This window comes from Telmatherina bonti (assembly GCF_933228915.1).
Source record: "Telmatherina bonti genome assembly, chromosome: 19".
Taxonomy (NCBI): Eukaryota; Metazoa; Chordata; class Actinopteri; order Atheriniformes; family Telmatherinidae; genus Telmatherina; species Telmatherina bonti.
Genome location: NC_136617.1, coordinates 5,581,213 through 5,598,214, shown reverse-complemented (window position 1 = coordinate 5,598,214; position 17,002 = coordinate 5,581,213). Strand labels below are relative to the sequence as shown.

The window sequence follows — 17,002 nt, the reverse complement described above, 5'->3', positions numbered from 1 at the left end:
GTATGAACCAGCGTTGTGTCCACTGGTTTCCAGTATGAACCAGCGTTGTGTCCACTGGTTTCCAGTATGAACCAGCGTTGTGTCCACTGGTTTCCAGTATGAACCAGCGTTGTGTCCACTGGTTTCCAGTATGAACCAGCGTTCTGTCCACTGGTTTCCAGTATGAACCAGCGTTCTGTCCACTGGTTTCCAGTATGAAACAGCGTTGTGTCCACTGGTTTCCAGTATGAACCAGCGTTCTCTCCACTGGTTTCCAGTATGAACCAGCGTTCTCTCCACTGGTTTCCAGTATGAACCAGCGTTCTCTCCACTGGTTTCCAGTATGAACCAGCGTTGTGTCCACTGGTTTCCAGTATGAACCAGCGTTCTGTCCACTGGTTTCCAGTATGAACCAGCGTTGTGTCCACTGGTTTCCAGTATGAACCAGCGTTCTGTCCACTGGTTTCCAGTATGAACCAGCGTTGTGTCCACTGGTTTCCAGTATGAACCAGCGTTGTGTCCACTGGTTTCCAGTATGAACCAGCGTTGTGTCCACTGGTTTCCAGTATGAACCAGCGTTGTGTCCACTGGTTTCCAGTATGAACCAGCGTTCTCTCCACTGGTTTCCGGTATGAACCAGCGTTGTGTCCACTGGTTTCCGGTATGAACCAGCGTTGTGTCCACTGGTTTCCGGTATGAACCAGCGTTCTGTCCACTGGTTTCCAGTATGAACCAGCGTTGTGTCCACTGGTTTCCAGTATGAACCAGCGTTGTGTCCACTGGTTTCCGGTATGAACCAGCGTTCTGTCCACTGGTTTCCAGTATGAACCAGCGTTCTCTCCACTGGTTTCCGGTATGAACCAGCGTTCTGTCCACTGGTTTCCAGTATGAACCAGCGTTCTCTCCACTGGTTTCCAGTATGAACCAGCGTTCTGTCCACTGGTTTCCAGTATGAACCAGCGTTCTGTCCACTGGTTTCCAGTATGAACCAGCGTTCTCTCCACTGGTTTCCAGTATGAACCAGCGTTCTGTCCACTGGTTTCCAGTATGAACCAGCGTTCTGTCCACTGGTTTCCAGTATGAACCAGCGTTCTGTCCACTGGTTTCCAGTATGAACCAGCGTTCTGTCCACTGGTTTCCAGTATGAACCAGCGTTCTGTCCCCTGGTTTCCAGTATGAACCAGCGTTCTCTCCACTGGTTTCCAGTATGAACCAGCGTTCTGTCCACTGGTTTCCAGTATGAACCAGCGTTGTGTCCACTGGTTTCCAGTATGAACCAGCGTTGTGTCCACTGGTTTCCAGTATGAACCAGCGTTGTGTCCACTGGTTTCCAGTATGAACCAGCGTTGTGTCCACTGGTTTCCAGTATGAACCAGCGTTCTGTCCACTGGTTTCCAGTATGAACCAGCGTTCTGTCCACTGGTTTCCAGTATGAACCAGCGTTCTGTCCACTGGTTTCCAGTATGAACCAGCGTTCTGTCCACTGGTTTCCAGTATGAACCAGCGTTCTGTCCCCCCAGGCTTCGGCTCTGGACGCTCTGCTCGACGACTCGGTGATGTTTGCCAAGAAACTGCGAGCGATGGGCCAGCCGGTGAGCCTGACGGTGGTGGAGGACCTCCCTCACGGCTTCCTCAGCCTGTCTCAGATCTGCAAGGAGACGGAGTCCGCCGCCAACGTCTGCGTTGCTCGAATCAGGGAGATCCTACAGCCGGAAAACACCTCGGCGCTGCAGGAGACGTTCCAGAGCTCTGGGTCGTCCGTCTGAGTCTGGGTGGTCGGTTCTACCGTGAGACGGGGACCGGACGCCAGCTGGAGGGAAACCGGTTCTGAGGACAATTCCCCAGTTCAGCGTGACTGGATCCCAGCAGAGACCTGATCAGAAACTGGTCTGAACCGGGAGACCTGATGAGAACTGGATCAGAACAGGAAGCAGGTCCCAGAAACTCACCAGTGTGTCGTCATCGTTATATTTATTAAAAACCAGTTTGTTTACAGTTTATTACCGAGGCTTCGCTCCAGGATGCCGCAGGGTGTCGCCGTCTCAAAACTTGCATCAAACACCAACTCTGTGTGTGTGTGTGTGTGTGTGTGTGTGTGTGTGTGTGTGTGTGTGTGTGTGTGTGGGAGTAAACTGGTGACAGACTGTTTTAAACTATAAGCCAGAATAAAGATGAAATGTACATAAATTACTTTTAATGACTCTTGTCTTTCTATTTTATTTTCATTTTTATTTTTATTTATTGATTATTCTTTATTTTCTAATTTACGTTTAATTTATTTTAAGTAAAAAGATTTGCCTTAATTCATTTTTTTATTTATTGAGCAATGGTTTTAAGACGTTGAGCAACCTGTTACAGAATTTCCCTCCACATTAATAAATCTTATTTCAACAAAAATAAACACAATAAAAAAAAGACTATAATCGAAAACAATACAATTAAATATTACGTGAAAATTAGATAATGTAAAAATACATACATGATATTCAAAAAATTTTCAAATAAAAACAAATTAATGAAATAAATAAAATCCAAAATTAGCTTCTTTTTTTTTTTAAATTAATATAAATTAGTAAATTAAAGTAAATAAAACAAATTTAAGTTAATTAAACATAAATTATTAAAAATACTAAATCAATGAAAAATTAAGATTCATTATAAATATGATGACTTATAAACGTTGAGCTGTGTTGATTATTCTGCAGGAAAACGTTCTATGTGGATGCAAAGCTGATTGATCAGTCACGTGTAAAAGCCACTGGTTTCACTGGAAGGGAGAAAAGGAGCTGAAATGTTGATGTTTCCTCTCCAGACACCCGTCTGTTGTCAGACGGATCAGTAGGACTCATGTTGAGGCTTTGCTCCATCTGTGCTGATTGTTCCATCATGATGAAACCTGCTTTCCAGCTGCATGATGATGCAAGAAAAAGGTTGTAGACGCTGAGAGAAGCAGGAGGCTGAAAGACGCTGGATATTAAAGCTTTCATGGAAATTAAGGTGGAAATAAGCAGCAAGGAAAAGACGAAACGAGCAAGTGAAGAACATGAGCAGATAAAACCAGCTAACAGGAAGTACCTGAACACAACAGTAAATCCAAGAAAAACCCCACAGTTCATCACTTCTACCCCTAAAATATGTTTTTACACTTACCGAGTTTAGCAGGTGTGTCCCGGGGTCTTTCAGTGCCAAAGGAAAAATACGAGCTCAAAAACCAAAACAAAGCAACTTTATGAAATGAAATGAAAAATATTTTATTAATCCTTAAAGGGAAATTCAATTTATAAATCACATCTCAATTACAAGACAAAGTGCTTCACTTTGGAGGACTAATAATACCACAAAAGATTATTGAAAACGGGAAAAAATTGGGGGAAAGCAAAAAAAAAAAAAAAAAAAAAAAAAAAAAAAAACACACACAAAAAAAAAAACTGGAAGAAGAATAAAATAAAAAAAACAACTCAGAAAAATATATTTAAAAAATCTAAAAAAAAGAAATAAAATAAACAAAGCAAGTAAAACAAATACTTTTCTGAGTTCTAATTCTTGTGACATTAAACGGAGAAACAGGTGGAGGTTAAATCATTGTGGTTTAAACTTTGTGACTCTGCAGCAGCAGCTTGCACTTTTAATCTCCTCGCTCAGCTGTCGGCTCAGATACCACAACATATCCCACATGATGGAGGGTTACCAGAAATCTGGACAAATATCAGTTTACATGTGAATCTTGGTCACAATGCACATGTAAACTACTTGACCCTTTTCTCAGAAAACTTGGTCATTTCCTCAGACACATCCTACATAAAGCTGGTTCAGTTGTTAGCTCCAATTACAATCTCATCATTTTTATTTATTTATTTCGCCCTTTTGTTGGCACAATGCAGTTGAAAAAGAAAATTGTGGAGTTTTAACCATAATAACAAAGTATAACCTCTTTTTTGTCTTCGGAAAAACACAATTTGGAAACAAAACTGATTTTCTTCTTCCGAAGCTGCTTTCACACATGAACCATAACGAGGATTGACCACTGGGGGGCAGCAGCGTCGTTAGACAACATATAAACAATGAAGGCAGCGAGTAAAAGGAGACGAAGAAGAAGAAGGCGACCATGTTGATTTAAAGGAAGAAGAAACACAATAGAGGAGAATTATTTCAAGAAAGTTCGGGCAAATTAAAGGCTTTTGTTAATCCACCAAACACAGAGCATCGCTCCTAAAGTACAGATAAAATTAAGGTATGTTTCCTGTTACTTTGAAGAGTAAAATGTCTATTAAATTCACCCGAGTCGCGGAGGGATTAGCACAAGGCTAACGTTAGCATGTGGAGTTGTTTGTGCTAAACTAGCCTCGATGCTAAATAGCTTAATATGTTCATCAATAACGACACAAATACCACGAATATGGCGTAAATCTCTCGCTGTCATCGATACTTTACACGCATCTCCTGACTTACACACTTTTTAAACGAGATTTTAGCGGTAAACTGTAGCTTTTCCGGCTAACCCAGTTAGCCTAGCGTGCTAATGTTGTAGCTAACCCAGTTAACCTGGCGTGCTAATGTTTCCCTGACACGCAGCCGCAAAGTTTTAAACACACAAATAAAAACCTGCAACTTGATCTACTTGACCCGGATGTGTGGAAACGATCTGAAAACCATGAAAAGATGGAACCGAGCTCGGCTTCTAGATGCTAACAGTTGGCGGTGAAAAACCAGGAGTTGTTCTGAGACTTTCGCAGCTTAAACTGGCTGCTGGTTGGAGTTTAATCCTGTCAGGTCTACCTGGACTAAACCAGACCCGGTTCAGGTCTACCTGGACTAAACCAGACCCGGTTCAGGTCTGTTTCTGAGATGAAACTTTCACCACATGTAGAAACTTTTAAATCCAGGTTAAAAACATTTCTGTTCTGATGACATCTGCACAGTAACTTTTAATTCATTCTGCTTTTAATTATTTTCATATAATTTGATTTTGTTTTTTCTTTTATGCTTTTTTCTGTAATGATTTAAATGTTTCATGTAAAACACTGAATTGTCTTGTAATGAAAGGTTCTGTATAAATCAACTCGTCTTGTTCAGAAGTTTCAAAGCCGAAAGAAAAACCAGAAAACTGATGCAGGTTTCTGTTGTGTACATGGAGCGATCTTAATCAAGTAGTTTATTAATATTAGCCTGCAGAATTATTTTAATCAACAAAACGCGGAACCAACGACCGTTTTCCAGCTAATTTACAGAAATTAAAGCTTAAATCATTAATATCTAAATCTTGTTTCCTGTTTATGTTGTCAGCAGAGGTGGGAATTCCTGGTCCAGAAAGTAAAAGTCCTGTTCCGACCAGTCACCAAACCAGCTGATGAGTTTATTTACCAGGTAAACGAGCCTGTTAGTAAAAACATCTGTTCTAAATTAACAGGTTGATCCAGAAACATGGCAGGACTTTTACTTTCTGGACCAGGAATTCCCACCTCTGTCAGACATTTGTGACGTGAAAAACTGGCATCTGGAAAGTAAATACTCTAAAACAAAGTGGGGGGTTCAGGTTGTAAAAAAAGGAGCAACTAGAAGAAATCCCAGATTCAAATCTGAATTATTTTCAAAGTGAAGTCACAATTATTCAGGTAGCTGAAGGACACACGACCAGAGAAAGACGTTATTTTACCTCTGTAGCGCCGCAGCGGCTAGAGGGCATCATGGCACGCCCAGCAGCTGGAATGTGACGATACAACACGGCCGCTGGATGGATAGATCTGACAGAAACGCTTCCAGTGCAGCTTTTCTGGTCCTCCGTGGTCGACACAGATTGGCTGCCGTAGCTCTGATGTCTGGCGTCGCCTGAAAGGTCTCGCTTCATCGAGCCGTTGAACGTTAATGTTCCAGATGTAAACGTCGCAGCAGCTCGTCAAACTGCTCCTCCAGGTTTCATTTCTTTTGTTTGGTTTCTTCCAGGTGGAGGTTTGAGTCGTCGGCCTGGATTGGATTTCCGGAGGCGGCGTGTTGGTCAGACCGAACGGCGTGGCGGGAACCAAGCTGGAGCGCCGGGCACACAGAGGAAACCCTGAAGACTCGGCGGGGCTGGAAAGCTTCTCGGCTTTGGACTAAATAAGCCCCCCCGTCCACACACACACACACACACACGCATGGAGCGACATTCACTCCCACAGTGGAAATAAAGCGCTTCTCAGACTACATGATTCCTGAGGAGCTTGTTCAGATCTGGACGTGATTTTTTCAGCAGGAGGATCCTCAGCAGCTGTGATGGACTCCAGGTGGGAACGAGACCTGCTGAAGAGTTTAGAAACGGCGTCGAGCTGAGATCACATCGGCGAAGCGACTCCCCACGTGCAGATTGCCTCAGCGGTTCCATTCCCGGACCGCTCTGACGCTCGTTCACGTATAATTTTCTATACGGTGGACGAGAAGGTCCTGCAGTCGGATGCAGATTTCTCTTCTTTTTGAAGATTGTTTTTGTACAGAAGTAGTGTTTGTGCGTCCGTCTCTCCTGAAGGGGAGCGAGCTGCATGTACGTGTCTATATGTAAATACCCCCCCCGCCGCTTCTGTCGCAAAGCTCTGGACGGAAAACACAACGCAGAATATTGTTTGATGCTTTATTGAACTTTTTTTTTTACTTAGAGAATTTAAAAAACAAACCCAAGTGGCAGAAATCGAGTCTGTTTGTAAGGAAAAAAGCAGGCGTTGAGGAAACATGGCGACCGCCAGGACAGAAAACGTGGGCCCGGTCGTGATGGGACTGAACAAGCAGAACGGGCAGCTCCGGGGACAGAGCAAACCCGCCGCCATCCAGCCGGCGCCCGCCGCTCCGGGGAAAAGCTCGGCTGCTCCTCAGAAAGCCGGCTCCGCCCCTCAGGACGGGGGAGGCATCAAGTTCGGAGACGACTGGAAAAAAAGTCTCCAGCTGCCTCCCAAAGACAACCGGGTCAAAACCACAGTGAGTCCCGTCTCAGCCAATCATGTCGCAGCTTCCTGCCGTCTCTAACCGATGTTTGTCCACGGCAGGATGTCACCGCCACGAAGGGCAACGAGTTTGAGGATTACTGTCTGAAAAGGGAGCTCCTGATGGGCATCTTCGAGATGGGCTGGGAGAAGCCGTCGCCTATCCAGGTGTGTTTTCCCTCCACGCAGCAGACGGAGAAACACACACACACACACATGCTGTGGTTGGCGAGTTCGCCTCGGAGAGGAAGAACCGAGGTTCCGGCGTTGATATTTTGTCAACCGAAATGAAACAATAATCCGATTAGAAAGCATTAAAGTCAAGAAGATGATTTATTACTGTAACCAGCAAGTTCCGTTTCCAGGCACGGGTCCAGGTCTGATGGGACTGTTTGGTTCAGAAAAGGCCTGATCCGCTGCGTTTCCACAGCAAACCAGTGGGCAGCCAATCAGCCGCTGTGATAGATGTGACGCCTTGAATGTGTTCCATCCCGAGACTCCCATGTTAAAAAGACCAACTTTACGGCAGGAATAAACACGTTCACGGCAGGAATAAACGCGTTCACGGCAGGAATAAACGCGTTCACGGCAGGAATAAACACGTTCACGGCAGGAATAAACGCGTTCACGGCAGGAATAAACGCGTTCACGGCGGGAATAAACGCGTTCACGGCAGGAATAAACGCGTTCACGGCAGGAATAAACGCGTTCACGGCAGGAATAAACGCGTTCACGGCAGGAATAAACACGTTCACGGCAGGAATAAACACGTTCACGGCAGGAATAAACACGTTCACGGCAGGAATAAACGCGTTCACGGCAGGAATAAACACGTTCACGGCAGGAATAAACACGTTCACGGCAGGAATAAACGCGTTCACGGCAGGAATAAACACGTTCACGGCAGGAATAAACACGTTCACGGCAGGAATAAACGCGTTCACGGCGGGAATAAACGCGTTCACGGCAGGAATAAACGCGTTCACGGCAGGAATAAACGCGTTCACGGCAGGAATAAACGCGTTCACAGCAGGAATAAACGCGTTCACGGCAGGAATAAACGCGTTCACGGCAGGAATAAACGCGTTTACAGCCTGGTACAAAAATCCATTTTAGGTTTAATAGGTCAGGTTTACCTTCATGACAACTGTGGGGGGAGAGAATTTTTTTTCTAACTCGCCCGTTTAAAAGTAATTTAATGATAAAATTCGGCATATTTAGGGGCGTGTCCTTTTGATTGACAGGTACCCGATCTCCCACTTCAAGTCAGAAGAACGTAGAACAACCGCGGTTTTTAGCCGGTTAACAACGTGACTTAGCTTTAGCCCGCTTACCTCTGTTAGCTGGTTAGCTCCTGTTATCTCCGGGTTAGCTCGGTTAGCTCGGTTAGCTCTTAGCTACAGAAAGCTCAGAGTTCGCTTGATGTCAATCATCCACCATGACGCTCACAGCCCCCCTCTCAGCTCCACCTCTTTGACCATTTTTGTATTTTCCGGGTGAGACGACACTCATGCCCCTGCCAAGATGGTGATGGTAGGAACCGCCCACCGAGCTTCAATTCAGCTCTTCAGAAACCTACGGGTGACGTCACGGAGGCTCCGCCCATCTTTTATATACAGTCTATGGTTTAAACATGAAGCTGGCACCATGAAGCGTCTCCGGCGCTCCTGGTCTCATGCAGATAACGTCGCTCCTCTTCCAGGAGGAGAGCATCCCCATCGCGCTGTCCGGACGGGACATTCTGGCCCGGGCGAAGAACGGAACTGGGAAGAGTGGAGCCTACCTGATCCCTCTGCTGGAGAGGATCGACCTGAAGAAGGATCACATTCAGGGTGAGACGCTGCTCCACCCATCTGTAAGCAGCGAACGGGTTCTCTGGTACCGTATGGGTTGGCGGTACCGGCAGATATTCCAGGTGTCGGACAGGAACAGGCTGACTCTCTCTCTCTCTGTGTGTGTGTGTGTGTGTGTGTGTGTGTGTGTGTGTGTGTGTGTGTGTGTGTGTGTGTTCTGCAGCGGTTGTCATGGTGCCCACGCGTGAGCTGGCGCTGCAGGTGAGTCAGATCTGCATCCAGATCAGCAAACACCTGGGAGGCGTGAAGGTCATGGCGACCACCGGAGGCACCAACCTGCGGGACGACATCATGCGCCTGGACGAGACGGGTAAGCTGCGCCGTTAGCCTCCGCTGCTCGGTCTGCAGGAGCGGCTGCAGGTCTGCTCCGCGTCGGGTATTATGGGATGGACACTCCTCTCTGAAGGTTCTGGACCAGCTGGTTGTGTCGCGTTTCGGGTCGAGATGAAACGCTGAACATGAGACTAGATCCGCTTTTATTTCCAGATGTTTCCATCTGGACGGGATTCCCCAGCTGGGCGGGAATGATACGAGAAGGGCAGGAAGTTCCGGAACGTGTTGCAGGAAAACATGTCTGACTGCGTTGCATTCCCGCGCTCAACAAAGCGTCTACGTATACATGATGTCAATGGAAAAGCCGGTGAAAACCGTTAGCTTTAGGCTAATGTAGGCAGTTTGCCAGCTACTGATGAGGGGAGGTCATAGCACACCAACGCTAACACACATAAATCCAGTTAACAAGGCAAAATGTCCCTTTAAAGGATGGAAGCAGCCGGTTGTGATGCAGTCTCCTTCTGACACACCGTTAGCCTCGTATCATCATCCGCTGCGTCATATTTGGCTACATTGTTCCTGCGGAGCGTTCATGCTATGAGTAGGGTGGCCAGATGTCACGCTTTGTCTGGGATCGTCCCGCATTTCTATTTCTTTTCACACGTCCCACAAAACGGGCCGCTGTCCCGCATCGATACGACCAGCCTAAACAAAACACAAAACTGGTTTTTACTGTGTGTGGCAAGATATTTGACAGCTGTCACATCACACCGCCTCCTGATTAAAGTTACACTCATGTCAATCAAACTAGGAGGCGGGACTTAATGCATCGAGGATGCACCGGTGCACCCACTGACGGAAATAAATAAATAAATCCACCGACTGATCATGGAGGACAGGGAGACGAGCGCAGCGAAGAAGAAAAGAAGTTTGGGAAAGCAGATCTTCCTGGTCAGACGTGTTCCAGGAGACTGAGAGGGTTTGGCAAAGTAGTTTTTCCGTGTCACACGGCGGAGGATATGACGTGAAACGGCACAAAAAAACGCTCTCCTCACATTATAATCACAGATTTATGTGTAAAGAGAGCAGAATAGAAAGTTTATTTTTGTAAAACTTTGTCGTGTCAGAGTGGAATCTCACATTGTCCCACGTTTGGTGAGAAGATCTGGTCACCTGAGCTATGAGGCGTGTGGTTAGGGTGTCTTCATCCTGCCGCCGCAGCACGCATGGCGACACGTTTCCAGATGATTCTGCTGTTTAAAGTCTGTCTGAAGGGTTTCCACATGAAGAGCTGAACTTCATGATGAAAGAGGCTGTTTCTCCTGCTGACAGTGCACGTGGTCATCGCCACGCCTGGCAGGATCCTGGACTTGATAAAGAAGGGCGTGGCCAAGGTGGACAGGGTCCAGATGATGGTGATGGACGAGGTAAACGGCGTGCGGCACGCTTTGGTCAGGTGAAACGCTGCTGATAGTGCTAACTGCTGGCTCTGCTGCAGGCCGATAAGCTCCTCTCTCAGGACTTCGTGGTGCTCATCGAGGACATCATCAGCTTCTTGGCGAAGAACCGGCAGATCCTGCTCTACTCCGCAACCTTCCCCATCAGCGTCCAGAAGTTCATGGTGAGTAAACAGCTGATCCGACCAGCTGGTCGTCCCGTCCCACCGCCATCAGCCCGCTGACGCCTCCGCCTGACCTCCTGCAGGCCAAGCACCTCCAGAAACCCTACGAGATCAACCTGATGGAGGAGCTGACTCTGAAGGGCATCACGCAGTTCTACGCCTACGTCACCGAGAGGCAGAAGGTCCACTGCCTCAACACGCTCTTCTCCAGGGTACGCCGCCATCTTCACTTCCTGTTTCCTCACGATGATGTCACATCCTCCTCCTGCAGACTCCTCTCTGTCTGTCTCCTCCAGACTCCTCTCTGTCTGTCTCCTCCTGCAGACTCCTCTCTGTCTGTCTCCTCCTGCAGACTCCTCTCTGTCTGTCTCCTCCTGCAGACTCCTCTCTGTCTGTCTCCTCCTGCAGATTCCTCTCTGTCTGTCTCCTCCTGCAGACTCCTCTCTGTCTGTCTCCTCCTGCAGACTCCTCTCTGTCTGTCTCCTCCTCCAGACTCCTCTCTGTCTGTCTCCTCCTGCAGACTCCTCTCTGTCTGTCTCCTCCTGCAGACTCCTCTCTGTCTGTCTCCTCCTGCAGACTCCTCTCTGTCTGTCTGTCTCCTCCTGCAGACTCCTCTCTGTCTGTCTCCTCCTGCAGACTCCTCTCTGTCTGTCTCCTCCTGCAGACTCCTCTCTGTCTGTCTCCTCCTGCAGACTCCTCTCTGTCTGTCTCCTCCTGCAGACTCCTCTCTGTCTGTCTCCTCCTGCAGATTCCTCTCTGTCTGTCTCCTCCTGCAGACTCCTCTCTGTCTGTCTCCTCCTGCAGACTCCTCTCTGTCTGTCTCCTCCTGCAGACTCCTCTCTGTCTGTCTCCTCCTGCAGACTCCTCTCTGTCTGTCTCCTCCTGCAGATTCCTCTCTGTCTGTCTCCTCCAGACTCCTCTCTGTCTGTCTCCTCCTGCAGACTCCTCTCTGTCTGTCTCCTCCTGCAGACTCCTCTCTGTCTGTCTCCTCCTGCAGACTCCTCTCTGTCTGTCTCCTCCTGCAGACTCCTCTCTGTCTGTCTCCTCCTGCAGACTCCTCTCTGTCTGTCTCCTCCTGCAGACTCCTCTCTGTCTGTCTCCTCCTGCAGACTCCTCTCTGTCTGTCTCCTCCTGCAGACTCCTCTCTGTCTGTCTCCTCCTGCAGACTCCTCTCTGTCTGTCTCCTCCTGCAGACTCCTCTCTGTCTGTCTCCTCCTGCAGACTCCTCTCTGTCTGTCTCCTCCTGCAGACTCCTCTCTGTCTGTCTCCTCCTGCAGACTCCTCTCTGTCTGTCTCCTCCTGCAGACTCCTCTCTGTCTGTCTCCTCCTGCAGACTCCTCTCTGTCTGTCTCCTCCTGCAGACTCCTCTCTGTCTGTCTCCTCCTGCAGACTCCTCTCTGTCTGTCTCCTCCTGCAGACTCCTCTCTGTCTGTCTCCTCCTGCAGACTCCTCTCTGTCTGTCTCCTCCTGCAGACTCCTCTCTGTCTGTCTCCTCCTGCAGATTCCTCTCTGTCTGTCTCCTCCTGCAGACTCCTCTCTGTCTCTCCTCCTGCAGACTCCTCTCTGTCTCTCCTCCTGCAGACTCCTCTCTGTCTGTCTCCTCCTGCAGACTCCTCCTGTGTGCTCCTGCAGGAGGAGACAGGAGGAATGAACCTCCATGTTTCTCCTCTCTCCCTCCAGCTGCAGATCAACCAGTCCATCATCTTCTGTAACTCCACCCAGCGGGTGGAGCTCCTGGCGAAGAAGATCACCCAGCTGGGCTACTCCTGCTTCTACATCCACGCTAAGATGATGCAGGTGAGTCTCCTCCTCCTCCTCTTCCTCCTCCTCCTGAAAGCAGGAGACGCGCCGCCAGGTAGACGTCTGGAAGGAGGAGGCTCCAGCTCAACCTGCATGTGTGTGTTTGCAGGAGTACAGAAACCGCGTGTTCCACGACTTCAGGAACGGTCTGTGCAGGAACCTGGTCTGTACTGGTGAGTTGTACTGGTTTCATTGGGAACATGCGGTCAGTTGTGGAGCTTTATGTAAATTCTTTCATCATGTTGCTTGTTTCAATATTCATGAAACGTTTTGCCTCAGAAAATGTTTTTTTTTTTTTTAAATTAAAATACGTATTTATCTTCCTAAATAAAAATAATTAAATGAATTTAAAAAAATCATTATTTAAGTTAAAAATAGTTAACAGGATGTAAAAAAATAAATAAAAAAATCTGCTGAATTAAGTGGATTATTTTAATGAACACAATAAAATGTTTACCACATGAGAAAAAAAATCCATGTTTCCATGTTGAGAATTTATACAAACAGAAATGATTTTTAGAAAGAATTTTCACATAAAGTCTCGTTTTCTACATAAATTGGCGTCGGATTTATAAAAACATGTTTCACCTGCGTGTCGGCATCGATTCTCTACTAACTGGGAGATACAATCTGATTCCATTCTATTCCATCTGTCCGGCGGGATCACGCGTCGTCATGTTGGTTCGATCCGGCGGGATCACGCGTCGTCATGTTGGTTCGATCCGGCGGGATCGCGCGTCGTCATGTTGGTTCGATCCGGCGGGATCACGCGTCGTCATGTTGGTTCGATCCGGCGGGATCACGCGTCGTCATGTTGGTTCGATCCGGCGGGATCGCGCGTCGTCATGTTGGTTCGATCCGGCGGGATCACGCGTCGTCATGTTGGTTCGATCCGGCGGGATCGCGCGTCGTCATGTTGGTTCGATCCGGCGGGATCACGCGTCGTCATGTTGGTTCGATCCGGCGGGATCGCGCGTCGTCATGTTGGTTCGATCCGGCGGGATCGCGCGTCGTCATGTTGGTTCGATCCGGCGGGATCGCGCGTCGTCATGTTGGTTCGATCCGGCGGGATCGCGCGTCGTCATGTTGGTTCGATCCGGCGGGATCGCGCGTCGTCATGTTGGTTCGATCCGGCGGGATCGCGCGTCGTCATGTTGGTTCGATCCGGCGGGATCGCGCGTCGTCATGTTGGTTCGATCCGGCGGGATCGCGCGTCGTCATGTTGGTTCGATCCGGCGGGATCGCGCGTCGTCATGTTGGTTCGATCCGGCGGGATCGCGCGTCGTCATGTTGGTTCGATCCGGCGGGATCGCGCGTCGTCATGTTGGTTCGATCCGGCGGGATCGCGCGTCGTCATGTTGGTTCGATCCGGCGGGATCGCGCGTCGTCATGTTGGTTCGATCCGGCGGGATCGCGCGTCGTCATGTTGGTTCGATCCGGCGGGATCGCGCGTCGTCATGTTGGTTCGATCCGGCGGGATCGCGCGTCGTCATGTTGGTTCGATCCGGGGGATCGCGCGTCGTCATGTTGGTTCGATCCGGCGGGATCGCGCGTCGTCATGTTGGTTCGATCCGGCGGGATCGCGCGTCGTCATGCTGGTTCGATCCGGCGGGATCGCGCGTCGTCATGCTGGTTCGATCCGGCGGGATCGCGCGTCGTCATGTTGGTTCGATCCGGCGGGATCGCGCGTCGTCATGTTGGTTCGATCCGGCGGGATCGCGCGTCGTCATGTTGGTTCGATCCGGCGGGATCGCGCGTCGTCATGCTGGTTCGATCCGGCGGGATCGCGCGTCGTCATGCTGGTTCGATCCGGCGGGATCGCGCGTCGTCATGTTGGTTCGATCCGGCGGGATCGCGCGTCGTCATGCTGGTTCGATCCGGCGGGATCGCGCGTCGTCATGTTGGTTCGATCCGGCGGGATCGCGCGTCGTCATGTTGGTTCGATCCGGCGGGATCGCGCGTCGTCATGCTGGTTCGATCCGGCGGGATCGCGCGTCGTCATGTTGGTTCGATCCGGCGGGATCGCGCGTCGTCATGTTGGTTCGATCCGGCGGGATCGCGCGTCGTCATGTTGGTTCGATCCGGCGGGATCGCGCGTCGTCATGTTGGTTCGATCCGGCGGGATCGCGCGTCGTCATGTTGGTTCGATCCGGCGGGATCGCGCGTCGTCATGTTGGTTCGATCCGGCCCTATGTTGCAACTGGACGTGTGGAAACGCCGTTCAGGCTGGAAACAGCAGAGTTTTTCTGATGGACGGTTGCGGTTACGCCTGAATGCGGGTTTTGTTCTCCCTGAGAAGCTGGCGGCGCCGCTCGGCCGTGAGGAACTCTGAGTTTTAATGCCGTGTTGATAGCGTGGAGTCCGCCTCGCTGCTCTGATGGTCTGTCTTCCACAGATCTGTTCACCAGAGGAATCGACATCCAGGCTGTGAACGTCGTCATTAACTTCGACTTCCCCAAGAATGCGGAGACGTACCTCCATCGTATTGGACGATCAGGTCTGTTCTCGCCTGAGCTGGACATGTGGTCCGACGTGGGTTGGAAATGCTGATTGGCTGCTCTGGTCCTCAGGGAGGTTCGGTCACCTGGGATTGGCCATAAATCTGATCACCTCGGAGGATCGCTTCAACCTGAAGGCCATCGAAGACCAGCTGGTGACGGACATCAAGCCCATTCCCAGCAGCATCGACAAAAGCCTCTACGTGGCCGAATTCCACTCGTCCGGCGGCGACTGTGAGGTGGAGGAGGTGGAGGAGAAGCCGGGCCGCCAGCAGGACACAACCTAGAACAGGTAAACACACACGCGTGTTCAATGGCGGCCGGGAAACGTTCATCTGCATGAAAACGGTTTCTAGGAGCAGCTTCTCACTGGAAAAACCTCCAACTGGTTTCATGTCACCACATGACACTGGTATGGATCTGGATACTGGTTTCCCTGCCTGCTGGTGTTGCTGCTTCTGTAGCCGCGTGGCTGAAAGCAGCAACCTGTGGCGCCGCCGCCATCTTTCTACGCAGAACCATTCACCAGTCCTGCACCCGGTCCAGTCCTGCACCCGGTCCAGTCCTGCACCCGGTCCAGTCCTGCACCCGGTCCAGTCCTGCACCCGGTCCAGAGATCAGCTGATCCATCCTGACGTGAAGCAGAACTCTGACGCGACTGCAGGACAGGAACTGTTTTCATGTGGATGAAGTTTTTCTTGCCGTAGTTTCTGTGTTTGGCGGCGAGTCGTGTCCTGACGAGTGTTTTCTGTCTCCCCTCCAGCGCCGCAGCACACCGGGCTTTTGCACAGACGTCGGCGCTTGTGCACAAGCTTCAGGCAACTCTTCATCCTCATCTCGGCTTCGGAGTCTTTTTTTTCTTTTTTTTCCTCGGCTTTTTCTGAGCACTGCCTCGTTATTTCCTAACCAAACTTGTTTTGCATCAACCGTAACGGCGACCAGAGTCTGGAATCCGGCGTTTCTCCACCAGCTGCAGCGACGGGAGGAGGCCGGGTCCCGTCGTTCTGTCCACTCGCCCTGCTGTCGTCTCTTAAGTGCCTTGCTGACTCTGAGTGCACTCATCCATTGGCTGTCGCGCAGCAGCAGAGTACGAGCACAAACACAACCCATCAGCTTCATCTAAACACCGTTTATGCAAGTTGAAAAACGGCTCCTGAAAACCATCCTGAATGTGAACGTTGCAATAACAAAGGCAGCTTTATTTAAATACCGTGTGACTGTTTTACCGCCGGACATAACGAGGACGAAGCCAGCGGGCGGACGAGCAGCTCCGTGCCGGCGGCTCGGCGGTTCCAACCGGACTACAGACGGTGGGTTGTAAATCTGTTGGCTGCTGCAGCTGCTGGACAGATGGTTTAAAGTTGGTGCGAAACAACCAGGTTGTTTTTTCTGTTCCTTCACCTCCACGGCCGCAGGTCTCCGAGCTGTGGGACAACTTGTTTTTTAGCCCGGACTGGGCGAGACTACAGGCGGTGAATGTACCAGTTGCCACTTTGAGCTCTGCAGCCCACTGTTGGAACGCTGACGGGCTCAAACGTTCAGATCCTTCCAGAAAGACTCCAGCTGAGATGAGGAGCTGGGCTTTGTGCAGCTGCAGAGATGATCTGTGAGATGTTGAAACCACCGGAGCTGCTGTGTGGACATGAACTGCTGAAAAACTTCTGAATCCTGAGACGTCTCCATCCTGATGATTCCAGTAACTTCCCAGTTCAGCGATGTGTTGACGGTGAAACTAAAATTTCCCACGCTGTCTGTGACCCTGAACTGGTGATTCTGTAGAAAATGAAGCTTTAATTTACAGTCTGCAGGTGTGAAACTTCGAAATGGTTTTCCCCACCTGCAGCTGGCCTGGAAACCACCAACCAGTCCGCTGGTCTGGCGGCCGGACGGTGGGTCAGGCAGACTGGTGGACAGACTGGTGGACAGACGGCCGACCAGTCAGGCGGACCAGAGGCCGGACTAGTCCGGCTGCCTGGCCGCCAGTCTGGCCGATAGTCGGGCCACCTGTCCTGCTGCTAGTTGGTCTGCCTG

The 17,002-nt window shown here is 49.9% G+C and overlaps 2 protein-coding genes across 2 annotated transcripts in view; both read left to right on the top strand.

Moving 5' to 3' along the window:
* lipea (lipase, hormone-sensitive a) overlaps nt 1–1,866 on the top strand; it is a 28,082-nt gene extending 26,216 nt beyond the window's left edge. The window contains exon 11 of the mRNA XM_079258432.1: nt 1,500–1,866. Coding sequence (XP_079114558.1) covers nt 1,500–1,745 — 246 coding nt within the window. The 3' untranslated portion in view covers nt 1,746–1,866. The remainder of the gene's footprint in view (nt 1–1,499) is intronic.
* Nucleotides 1,867–4,076: 2,210 nt separating this feature from the next.
* LOC306770111 (putative ATP-dependent RNA helicase ddx6) lies at nt 4,077–15,863 on the top strand. The gene is made up of 13 exons (XM_079258915.1): nt 4,077–4,210; nt 5,920–6,921; nt 6,990–7,094; nt 8,629–8,758; nt 8,943–9,089; nt 10,385–10,479; nt 10,551–10,673; nt 10,757–10,885; nt 12,354–12,470; nt 12,583–12,646; nt 14,869–14,970; nt 15,044–15,263; nt 15,735–15,863. The coding sequence occupies exons 2-12, from the start codon at nt 6,679–6,681 to the stop codon at nt 15,256–15,258; spliced, it is 1,470 nt and encodes a 489-aa protein (XP_079115041.1). The 5' UTR covers nt 4,077–4,210; nt 5,920–6,678; the 3' UTR covers nt 15,259–15,263; nt 15,735–15,863.
* Nucleotides 15,864–17,002: the final 1,139 nt, after the last annotated feature.

Coding starts and splice junctions, on each gene's coding strand:
- LOC306770111 (XM_079258915.1), top strand. CDS start 6,679: ATGGCGACCGCCAGGACAGAAAACGTGGGCCCGGTCGTGATGGGACTG. Junction 7,095..8,628: donor AGAAGCCGTCGCCTATCCAG/GTGTGTTTTCCC, acceptor CTCCTCTTCCAG/GAGGAGAGCATCCCCATCGC. Junction 10,886..12,353: donor TCAACACGCTCTTCTCCAGG/GTACGCCGCCAT, acceptor CTCTCCCTCCAG/CTGCAGATCAACCAGTCCAT.